At 19.8% G+C, this 12,870-nt stretch overlaps 2 protein-coding genes across 4 annotated transcripts; one reads left to right on the top strand and one right to left on the bottom strand.

Moving 5' to 3' along the window:
• Positions 1–4,678: 4,678 nt before the first annotated feature.
• On the top strand, positions 4,679–7,216 carry LOC105368125 (guanine nucleotide-binding protein G(i) subunit alpha-like). Of its 2 annotated transcripts, none has more exons than XM_011507044.1 (2): positions 4,679–4,757; positions 6,058–7,216. In XM_011507044.1, exon 2 carries the CDS (start codon positions 6,086–6,088, stop codon positions 7,154–7,156), a length of 1,071 nt encoding a protein of 356 aa, XP_011505346.1. In that variant the 5' UTR covers positions 4,679–4,757; positions 6,058–6,085; the 3' UTR covers positions 7,157–7,216. The 2 variants fall into 2 exon arrangements, with proteins under 2 accessions (XP_011505346.1, XP_011505347.1); XM_011507045.1 differs by lacking the exon at positions 4,679–4,757 and adding an exon at positions 5,012–5,088.
• Positions 7,217–10,326: 3,110 nt separating this feature from the next.
• pygo (pygopus family PHD finger) lies at positions 10,327–12,654 on the bottom strand. 2 transcript variants are annotated; one of them, XM_011507043.1, is made up of 3 exons: positions 12,616–12,654; positions 10,887–11,729; positions 10,327–10,799 (listed from the first exon to the last, which is right to left on the bottom strand). In XM_011507043.1, exons 2-3 carry the CDS (start codon positions 11,707–11,709, stop codon positions 10,381–10,383), a joined length of 1,242 nt encoding a protein of 413 aa, XP_011505345.1. In that variant the 5' UTR covers positions 11,710–11,729; positions 12,616–12,654; the 3' UTR covers positions 10,327–10,380. The 2 variants fall into 2 exon arrangements, with proteins under 2 accessions (XP_011505345.1, XP_011505344.1); XM_011507042.1 differs by having other exon boundaries at positions 10,327–11,729.
• Positions 12,655–12,870: the final 216 nt, after the last annotated feature.

Genomic DNA, 12,870 nt, shown 5'->3' with positions numbered 1-12,870 from the left:
AATGGCCAAACTGTAAATTCTTCAAATTATAATAAAAGTACTTGCATAAAAAAATGAGTATGCATTTAAATAATCAAGCCCTATATTCGCAGAAGTTGTAGCTTGATTTAATAAACCATATTTACACTATTATATAAAAATTAATACTTTTAAATTTTTGTTATTGATAAAGTATAGTATTATATTATAATTGTATAATTACTATATAAAATATTATTTTGCTGAGAATTAAAATTATTATTCAAAGTATTTAATAATATTCATTGTAAAATAAATATTTGAATATATACGCTAAAAGCCATTAGCAACATAATAAATTTATTTATATTTTAATGAACTTCAAAAAATTTTAATTTGATTAATCGATGTACATACAGAAAATTATGAATTCTAATTTCATTGGTAATGATTTTTAACTGATTATAGTTTTTTTTATTTGAACATATATATATATATATATGTAAAATTATAGATTATAATTGAATTTTAATAGACCCTTTAACATCAAAAATATATAAATGATTATTATTAATAATACCTAAATTAAACAACTTCTTATTATGCAAATATAAATATAATATACTTATTTTTTTATAGATATTTATTATAATATATATATTAGTTTTCTAATATATTGCGATGCTCTTCTTTAAAGCATGCGATAAAGCAAACTAGCTCAGAATCAATCAAAAGAAACTTATTTCTATTATTTATATTTACTATTATATTTAATAGTTATTACAAATAAAAATTACATAATATTGAAACAAAAAATAAAACATTTGAACGAAGAAGAATCAAAGAGATTTAGATTTCGAATGGAATAATCTTTAGCATTTTTTTACTTTATTTACATAAACTTGGCTTGTGTAATTTATTTAACAGATTTTAACGTATAACTCTTTCTTTATTTTTCTTAATACAGTAATCCAATTTAATTTTTTTTGTTTTTCATCAATTTGTACATTTAAATATGTGTTTCATAAGTTGATGAATTTACCACGAAAAAGACAATTTGTTGTCATATTAATTATACATTATACTTACAATTAAATTGATCGTAATGATAATCATAATAATGATTTAATAACTATATCTATTATTATTTATATTGTATATGTTTTTAAATATTCAATGTAATATAATTCCAAACGTATCTCGTATGTTTTGTTATATTTAAAACAAGAAAAATTAAATCATAATTTTAAAAAATACATAAAAAAAAATTTGGATAAAGTTTTCTATTAATTTATTAATAAAGAAAATGTTTTAATTAATTTAGAGTAAATATCCAATCAGAATGTTACGGATTTAAAAAAGGTTTTTTTCGATAATCATTAAATGCACGTGTAGATTTTCTTATTAATATCCATTGCATATATTTTTTTATTGTTTTTTTATATTCTTCTCGTTTATACGTATATATACTGATATATAATAATATACATTGAGTAAATACAATTATAGATTCAACTACAAATCAAGTTTATTGCTACTTTCTTAAAAGTTAAATAAAATTAAAGAAATAAGTTAAATTTAATTCAGATTGTAATATATTGAATAGCTTTAAAGAGTTTTTATGTATCGTCTATTTTCCGTCTATTTATTTATATAATAATAATAATATTTTTTTTTCATTCCAAAGCGTAATCTATTATCGTTGCCACAATCAAAACTTTGATCATACTATTTACCTCAACTATTTAATTTAATAACAATAAGTAGTAGTCAAATATTACAGAAAACAATGTTTACAGTTTTAGATATATTCAGTGCTTTGTGAAATAACAATTTTGTTCACAATATATAAACAACATCATATTAAATCCCTAATATTCATAGTTGAATTCAATAGAATTATACTATACGATATAATATAACCATGACTTGTAATTCCATAATCGAGATATTCAGCATACTTTTCTCCGCTTTCTAATTAACTTCTCACTTGTGTATTCAATCGACATTTTTCATGTCTGACTAATCAGTACATTTCTTACCATAATATTAAACAATGAATGGGTTCACTTGAAACATAACTACTAATTTTATTTTATTTATTTTATAATCAGTATAAAAATTTTTTCATTTTTTACTTGTATATTTTATTTTATTTTATTATTACTTATTTTATTCTTTACGATTACAAAAATATTATACTCTTTAAATTATTTATTTAATACTATATATTTCATTAAATTAAAAAATTAATTTCTTTTTCTTTATTAGTTAACTAAAATATAAGGTATCATCTAGAATATGTTTAGGTACAGTTTTTTTTTAAATATATGATTCTTTTTTATATTATGATCCATAAATTATAACAATGATGTATAAATTAATAATTTTATTAGTTGTGTTAGATAAAATTTAGAATCAGCTAGTTATATAATCGTTAAAATATTAATTCCTGTTGATAGTAAATAATTCAAAAATAATAAATCACTTAAGTAATAAAATATAATTTTGTTAAAATATATTATACTCTAATACAATGTATTTGCATTAAACTATTTAATATATCACTTAATAGTAAATGTTTGAACTGTTTCACTAAATATTACTGAACATTAATAATTGCTTCCCATTTATATAATTTTAATTTTTTATAAAGTCTTTTTTCTGTACAGTTTAAAAACAAAATATAAATAATACATGTAAGCAATTGTAAATAAAATATATCGTTATTTATTATTTAAAGTATAGAAGAATTGAAGTATGCTTATATTAATTAAATATTTTATTTGTGTGCAACTTATAATTCATAATTTATATAAAACGAATAATTATATTTTTAAATACATTTTATAATATTGTAATATTACTAACTCAATATTGTGATATTATTGTGATTTACTAAATAATTAATATATTTTTAATTCTTGCATATTTTGTATACATGAATGTATAATTAATTTTCACAATTTTTTCTTTTTCATAAATCATGTGCTTTATTATATAAGCTACAAAATGTCAGAAGTACTCGAAGTAAATATTTTTATTACTACCTAATAAACATTTTAGATTTTTGTAATTCGAATAAATGAATGCAACACACAAAGACGGTATATTTTATTCAAGATTTTATTATCATTCAAGTTTGGTACTATAAAAAATCTTTTAATCCACCATTATTACTTTCTATTAATAGCATGATGAAATATATTTAACAATAACTTTACTTAACACATTTATGTGCAATTGGATATTTGGATTCTTTTTATACACTAATAAAATAAAAATAATTTAGGATAATTCTTTAAGAGAACTTACTTGCTTTTTAAATAAATCGTATATTCTTTTATATAATTTCAGATGTTAGCTTTCCCTTGATTGTAGAACAGTCCACGATCTAATATGTTAATACGTACTATACTACAGTTAAAGTATATGTTTTTACCTTTTTACTCTAAATGCTTAATTTAAACATTATGGTTTTATTACAATTGAAGCAATCAATAATTCTTTGCAGAATGTGTGTTTCTTATTTTACCCTAGTAATCTTGCACTATTTTTATTATCCCTTTTATCACTATTATATTATCCCTTAACAATATATAGAAGTAAAACAATATTTTATTAAATAACTTCATATTTGTTATAATGTACACGAATTTTATTCTGTAAATTAAGGTTTTTAATTTAAATATTAAATTATGATTATTTTATTTTTATTAATTGTTATTTTCTTTACCAAAGGTGAAATAATTGATTTGAATTGATCCTACGATCTTCATTGAATTTTTCTTTTTTAAATGTCAACTTTAATGGTTAACTATCAAATACGAATTATAATTTTATATAATTCCATTTTATTATACTTCAACGTGATTAGAATTAAATTATCATATTTAATTTAAATAATTTCACTTATTAAATTGTGAATTTAATACAAATTTTAAGTAATTGTTATCTAAACTATACTTGTTAGAGTATTATCAATACTATTAAAGGAACTCATTTGCTAATGAATTCTTATCAATCATGAAATACATGTATAAATATATACATTTATAAAATAAATTTTATGTTTTTGTTATGTTTTCATAATGTATTTATTTCTTAAAATATTATTTAGTTTATATTAACTTAAGAATCTATTTAAATTAAACGTTACTATTCATCTCCAAGTATTTCTTCCTTCTCTTTATTTTTGTTCATTTAATTAATTTATTATTATGTTTGAATACAAATTTTTCAAATATACAATAATACTTGCTTTATTGTGTATTATATTAAATATTATCCTAGTTAGTTTTACATCATATTCAGAAACACAATCATTTATGTATTTAGTAATATTTATACCCATAATAATAAATTTCATCAATAAAAAAAAATATGTGAATTAGAAATGTTGAAATTTGAAACAAAGGAAAAATAATTTTTTTTATTCTTCAAAACTATTGTTTAATAATTAAAATAAATCAAGATATTATTTTGTGAAAAGATTATCGACAAATATAAATTCTACATTCACATTTACACCAATAAAGCACATATTTCCTTAATTTTATCAAAGTGCCGATCAACTTATATTTTTTAAATTTTGTATATTTATAAAGTAAAATAATATTTATATAATTTAAATAATAACTTTAAAAAGTATGCTAAAGATCAAAAAATCGTAGTTGATAAATGACATACATAGATTACGAATTTACCGACAATTTACGGATTCAACTCGACATTGTGATTAGTGAGTTGAAATTTGAGATTTAGAATATGAGTTGAGATTTTCCCTGGATATTGACGAGGTAGTCTATAAATTTGATATATAGAACTTTATTTACACGTTTCTAATTAAGTATATGATATTTAGAATGCTGTACATATATACATTTTAATATTTTGCGTTATTGTTAACTTCATTATTTTTGAAAAAGCTTACTCTAAATGTAATTACTTAAAACGATAGTTATCTGTATAGAGTCTTTTTTAATATAATTTACATAGAACTATTTCATACAACTCAAAAAATGTTTTTAAAATATACATTCATCTGCTTATATTGTATATCAGTAAAGTACTTCATTTAAATTCGATTTCAACATAACCTTTTATTTATAGAAAATTATTTTATAAAAGGTAAATATATTTACAATTAGTTTTAAATTAAATTAATCTTACACTTATTTTATTATTCAAAAGTTTATAGATAAAAATTACAATAAAATTTTATTTTTTTAAATCCTTTTTATTAAAATAATTTTAATATGAGTTTTAAGTATTAATATAAATAATATCTTTACAAATACAGGTTTCTTATCATTATAAGATAATAATATTGTTACTAATAATCTTAGACACAATTATTTATAAAATATCTGATAAAATTATAGATTTAATTTTAAATTATAAAATAGTTTTTATAATTTAAATTGTGTAATAAAACTATTAATTATTTAAAGCTATATATATAAAATTTTTATTTATTTAACTTACAATTTAATATTTTTCATTAAAAAAATCAAAACAATCTATTAAAATAATTATATATTCATTTTTTTTTAATAAATTATGATTAATTATACAACTTATCTATAAAAAAAATTTAACTATTTTATACAAAATATATTTTAATTATAATTGATTTTTTCTTTTTTTAAGTTTTAATATAACTTTGTATACACATTACTTAGAATTCTATAAATGAAATTATAATTAATAAACTTACAATTTGTTCAAAATCTTTAAGGACATTTTTTATATATTTTAATTCAATTAAGCATTAAATTAAAAATATCTGAAAAACATATACTTTTTTATTAATTATATTATTCATATTATTAAAAATATTATTTTTTTTGCGTTATTTATATGTAATTAAAAGAAATTAAAATATACATTAAAAAATAATTGTTTTAAAAATATTCGCATATAGAATTCCAAATGTAATTTAATTTGTATATAAATATGTATTAGTAAAATATTTAAAAACAAAATTAAATAGCTTTATTAAACAAATTTTATCTAGAATTTTATTATTATTAATTTATAATTTGCATAAAAAATTAATTTTCAATAATTATTTAATATTTTTATTATATATTTTAGATCTGAATTCAAATAAGGTAAATATAAAATGGGGTGTGCAACAAGTTCTAATGGTGAGAAAGCAGCAGCTGAAAGATCTAAAAAGATTGATAAAGGCCTTAGGGCAGATGGAGAAAATATTGCCAATGAAGTTAAATTACTTTTACTTGGAGCTGGAGAATCTGGAAAATCTACAATTGTAAAACAAATGAAGATAATTCATGAAACTGGATATAGTCAAGAGGAATGTCATCAATTTAAACCTGCTGTATACAGTAATGCAATACAAAGTTTAATGACAATAATTCGAGCAATGGATCAACTTAAAATTGATTTCTCAGATTCAAGTAGATTTAATGTTGCTAGGCAATTTTTTACAATAGCATCATCTACTGAAGAAGGTGAATTAAATAATGAACTGGTTTATTTAATGAAAATTTTGTGGCAAGATGCTGGTGTTCAACATTGTCTGACACGGAATAGAGAATATCAATTAAATGATTCTGCAGCTTATTATTTAAACGCTTTGGACCGTATTACACAGCCAAATTACATTCCAACTCAACAAGATGTTTTAAAAACTAGAATAAAAACAACTGGAATTGTGGAAACACGTTTTTCTTTTAAGGGATTACAATTTAAAATGTTTGATGTTGGTGGTCAGCGTTCAGAAAGAAAAAAATGGATCCATTGTTTTGAGGATGTAACTGCAATAATATTTTGTGTTGCATTAAGTGAATATGACTTAGTCCTCGCTGAAGACGAAGAAATGAATCGAATGATTGAATCAATGAAATTATTTGATTCTATTTGTAATAGTAAATGGTTTATAGATACATCTATTATTCTTTTTTTGAATAAGAAAGATTTATTTGAAGAAAAAATTAATAAAAGTCCACTAAGCATTTGCTTTCCAGAATATAAAGGACAGAATAGTTTTGAAGAATGTGCTTCATACATTCAAATGAAATTTGAAAATCTCAATAAACGCAAAGAACAAAAGCAAATGTATTCACATTTTACGTGTGCTACTGATACAAATAATATTCAGTTTGTTTTTGATGCAGTAACAGATGTAATCATACAAAATAATCTTAGCAGTTGTGGTTTATTAAGTTAAGAAATTTTGATGAGTATGTTGAAGTAAATTATGTTATAAAATTACAATAATTTTATAGTATAAAGATTATTATAAAGATCAAAATACACAATTATGGGAAATATTCCAATAATAAAATTTAAAATACAAAAAATGAATATTTAACTATTAATGAACAGGATTGATATTTTATTTTAATATATCAAGATGCTTTAAGAATTTAATAGTAACTAAGGTATACTTTGCATATTTGAATACCTTAACAAAATATATTTTGATCAATACATAATCAAATATTAAAATTATCAATAATGAAATTTTAAAAAGACTATAAATAATTTATATATATAATTAAATTTAAAATAAATTAATATTAATTTTGTAATATACGATCAAAAAATGTTATTAGTTAATTAATACCGTTTATACACATTAATTGATATAGTGAAAATAGCAAAAACAATTATTATTCAAATTATTAATTTACTTTTTATGGTAATTATAAAGTATAGTGACAATACAAATAATTAAAAATTATTATTTTAAGTCGACTGCATAAATTTGGAAAATTATATAATGAAAATTTAATGTTTTTTAAATCATATCTTGTTAATAAAAATATTATTTTATATTTATATAGACAATACTTAGTTTTTAAAATATATTAATTCTTTATTGCATATGTATAATAAAAAATACTTTAAATATAATACTAATTCATCTATTTTCAAATCATAAAACAGTATATTGAGTATTATTTTCAAAGTAGCAATAAAATACATATAATATACAAAGTTGTACTTGCTATTTATATGTTATATATAGAATTATATTTATATTTAAATACATAAATTTTTAAGAATTTAAAAGAATTATAAATGTGAAAATAAACTAAAGCACAATATACAATCTTTTAGTATTGTAAAATTTTTAATTTTATAATTTTGTAAATATGAAATCTGCTTAAAACCTAATAAATAAGAACTAACGAAAATTGTTTTTTATATTAAAATATCTATATGTGTATTATATATGTAGGAAAATAAATATACAATGTATTTTTTAGTCTATGAAATGTGTACTTTTTTCTTAATAACTTACATTTCTAAAATTAAAAATTAAAATTTGTTAAATTCAGATAAATAATTTTATATTTCATATTTAAAATTTTACAAATATAATAATATATTTCTAATACAATTACTTACATAATTATGTTTCTTAATATTAACGTTATAATACAATTTACAAAATTTTAAGAAGTAAAATAATTTTTAAATAAATAATGAGTGATCTATTTTTTAAATAGTTTTTATTATTGAACTTTAAATAAATGACAAACTATATTGATTTTTATTGTTAAATATTATGTTAAATATTTTGAAAATACTAGTACAACCTAGTATAAACTTAATTGTAATACATAAATAAAAAAACCATTAAATATTTTTTAATATTTTATTATAATATATATCATTATTAATAGTTATTATTTCATATATTGTAATATGAATAAATAATATACTTGTTATTTTCAATTATCAACTTCATTAATTCGTGAAGATATTAAATATCAACCAATTGTATTGAAACAAATTATATACTTTTGCGAGTAGTGAACGAGCTGTATTAATAAGAAACTGGAAAAACATTGTCATGCCTCAAACAATAAATACATTATAATGAAATAATTATAAAAATTCGATTTTATATTTGACTATAATAATATTTACTTACACTATTAAAACATTTAATGAAAAATATTAATTCTTAAATATAAGTAATAAAAAAATTATATTTGACTAACTAAAATGTAATATTTAATAAACAAAAGCATTATTTTTCAATAAAATATAAATTTTATTAGTAAGGATGCAGTGCATCCTTTATTGAAATTCATTAATTTCCCTACTTTATACTATTATTTTAGTTTTTTCTTTTATGTGTAACTTTATTATGTATTTTTCTCTCGTACAATTATAGTTCAATTAGGACATATTGTTATGCTTAAAATTTATTAATAATGAAAATAAAAATATTTTTCTTAAGTATATAATTATATAAGTCAATTATTTATTTATTCTGTAAAATAACATTTTTGTTATTCATTTTAACAAATGTTCTGAATACAATCAATGTAAACAATATATATTTTGGTATTCATTTTTAAATTTAAATAACATGTTTTAAATTCAATAAATAAGGTCATTTCAATATATACAATAAATTTAATATTACAAATACTTTATAATCTAATTATAATAGAAATGATTTTGATTTTTGAAATTATTTTAAATAATATAAAAAATATATTTTAGAAATTCATACATGCACTCATTAGCAATTTTTATATATCATGATTTCCCAAAAAATAATTTACTTCATAACTTGAGTCATTTATATTTGCTATATTATTTCAATATCTATTAATAATTATAGTAAGCACTTAATATTTAAAAAATATATATATACTCGTAAATAAACATATAAATTAAATTAAAACTTTAAAAATAAAAACAATATTGTGTATTAAATAATTTCTGTTGTTAAAATAAAAAAATATAATTCAAAATTTTATATAAAAATAACTTAATTTTATTATATTAAATATATTAATTTATAGAAATATTATATTTTTGTAATATGCATAAATTGAAACTTTAATGTAAAAATTAATTTGCAGTTGCACTTATGTCATATTTTGTAATTTGTATTTTGTAAATTGATTAAAGGTATAATATGACTTATTTTTATAACTTGAATGAGCTATATACTTTTACTACTTTTATTTTAATGAAATTACAAATGTATATTATATATTCAATTAATCAAAATACATTAAATATATTTTGTGATAGTATGTGCATGAAATATTTTCACAGGATTAAATTTATAAAAATAAATCAATTTTTAACTTTAGTTCTGGCTTTTATTTTTATTGGAATGGACATATAAATTTAGTAGCACTGTGATAAAGATACGAACATGAAATATAGGTTTGAAATTTTTTATTGTTAAATAATTTTTATGTTTTTGTGATTTTTTAACAATTTTAATAATAATATGATAGTAACCTTAAAAAGGCTAAGAAAGATAACTTAATAATGTAAATATATATATCCAAGTATGTAAATAAATAAATATATATATATATATATATATATATATATATATATGTACATACATACACATGTACATATACATTTCATTTTTTGTAACATGAAATAAACACTGATTGAAGTATTTTAGGGTTTAAATTTCACCAAAGATACATTTTTGGACTGCATACATCTATCACAAACCCATTCAGCACATACCTCTTGCATTAATAAATCATAAGCAATTTCAGACAATCCTGTACATCGCCTATGAAACCAAAAATTACAGCCAGATTCACAAAGAATAGCTTGATCATTAGCATGAACTTCTTTATGGCAAACTCCACATGGGGAAATTGGTGGAGCATTTGGATTTTGATGATTAAATACCATTGGTTGATCTGGTGGATATACTTTACCCGTAGATTCTGGTATTGGTTTAGGCCCTAGTGAAGGAGGTCCTTGTAATCCATGCTGAGGCATTGCATTGCCAATATTTATTCCATGACTAGGAGATTTCGCACTTAAGTTATTTGAAACATTGCTCATAGGATTACCTAAGTGTCCTAAGTGATTGCGTTGATTTAAATTTACATTTTGAATATTGGTTATTTGAGATCTTATCATATTTAAATTATTCATTTGGTTAGTACCTAGCATAGTATTAGGTAGTGATGAATTCATAGTTGACATTGACATATTGTGGGATCTATTTAAACCAGTACGTATATTATTTAAATGGTTTGAATGAGATTGAGATGCACTATGCGAAAGAGCATTATTTGTTGCATTCATTGTTGATACATTTAAAGTGCTATTAGCCATATGATTAGGGCTAATGTTATTTATGGGCGAACCTATTGGTCCACCCATAGGACTTCCTAAACTGTGGTTTAACCCATTTATTGGATTATTTATTGCAGAACCACTTATTTGAGAATTCATCATATGATTCATATTCATATGATTATTAATAGAACTGATTGAATTTTGTGGTATGTTTGGTCGCATATTATTTATTGGACTCATATTATTAATTGATGAATGATTTGTATTTGGTAAGTTTCCTATATGGCCCATATGATTGCCAATTGTCGAATTATTCATCGAATTTACATTACTCATATGTGGTATCATAGAATTCAAATTACCAGGCGTTAAAGAATTCATTCCACGCATTTGTGGATTTCCTAAATGATGATGATGAGGATGCATTTGCTGTGGACCATTGTGCATAGTAGAATTTAGCCCTGGTTGTGGCATGTCATCAAAAGGATTACTAGCGACAACAGTATCCCCAAATCCTGATAATGGTGGAGGTACATAATCTTGCATTGATGGAGTACGTTGTGTAGCTTGAGTAGTATTTGTATTTGTACGTCTCTTCTTTTTAGGATTAACAGTACTTGATGAAGAAGGAGGAGGTGAAGAACCAACACCAACACCTATACCCATACTCATTCCATTTAATTCCATCTTTGAAAAGTATTGATTATCTACAGATAAATAAAGATACAATTATTTTTATTTTATAGTTCTATATAGATACATTATATAAATTATAATATTATATATTATATGTTATAATTATATATTAATAAGTAAACAAACTTATTGTATTTGACTTTCATAATGGATCATAAATAACTTATGTAAGCTAATAAAAATAACTTTTTGAAATTATTATTTAAAGATTAAAATTAAATGATATACAGTATCTAAAGTTTATAAAAATAAATATTTTTTTTATCATAATTAATTAATGAACTATATATTTTATGATTAAGTATTATGAATTTACTATAAAATCAATTTAGCCATTAAATTAAATTTAGAACTAATTTTTATAAAATTTAATAAATTATCAAACATTATTTATTTTTATTGTGTATTAATCAAATTAAATATCTATACATTTATAAGTAAAATTAACCAATTCAATATATATGAATTAAAAATAATTAAATAAAGACCAATAACAGAAACTCATTAAATATTTTAACATTATAATAGATTATTTAATTTAGGAATTATTTAGTTGGAGCTTATGAAATTTAAATAAAAATGCAAAATTAAATAAATTGTATTTAGAGATTTATTTTTGTTTAATTTTAAAATAATTTAATATAAAAATATTTTGTGCTATATTATAAAATAAAGATAAATTTAGAAAAAAGAAAACATACTTAACCTAAAAATATTTCATGATTTCTTTGAAAATTATAAAAAATAGCCATACATCAAAGTTAACGTTAATTTAAATTATTTTTAGTAAAACTTAAAAGATACAAATAATATGTTAAGAGAAAAAAAAGAAAGAAAACTTGAGACGATGTAAACAATAAAAAATAATGGGATATTATTACAGATATAAAAATTTACCTAGTATTCTCTATTATAAAATATTTGATTTTCTTTACACACATTTTTTAAATATAAAAATATTTTTAAATTAATATTTATTAATAATTTCATTACTGATCGAAGAAGATACCTCGATTTAACATATGAGAAATAAACTATGTATAAACGTAGATAATATCGAAAGACGTAGATAATTAAACTCTACCACGCAATGCCCTTATATCTAGCGATGTCAGGTTTAGCAATTTTATGGTTAGTGCTGACTTCCTGCTG

The sequence above is a fragment of the Ceratosolen solmsi genome, unplaced genomic scaffold (assembly GCF_000503995.2).
Source record: "Ceratosolen solmsi marchali unplaced genomic scaffold, CerSol_1.0 scaffold6, whole genome shotgun sequence".
Classification (NCBI taxonomy): domain Eukaryota; kingdom Metazoa; phylum Arthropoda; class Insecta; order Hymenoptera; family Agaonidae; genus Ceratosolen; species Ceratosolen solmsi.
Note: the sequence above shows the minus strand (reverse complement) of the source record. Positions and strands in the feature narration are given on the sequence as shown.

Bases quoted from the DNA above. Each gene is read 5' to 3' on its own strand.
- pygo (XM_011507042.1), bottom strand. From the start codon at position 11,709: ATGGAATTAAATGGAATGAGTATGGGTATAGGTGTTGGTGTTGGTTCT.
- LOC105368125 (XM_011507044.1), top strand. From the start codon at position 6,086: ATGGGGTGTGCAACAAGTTCTAATGGTGAGAAAGCAGCAGCTGAAAGA.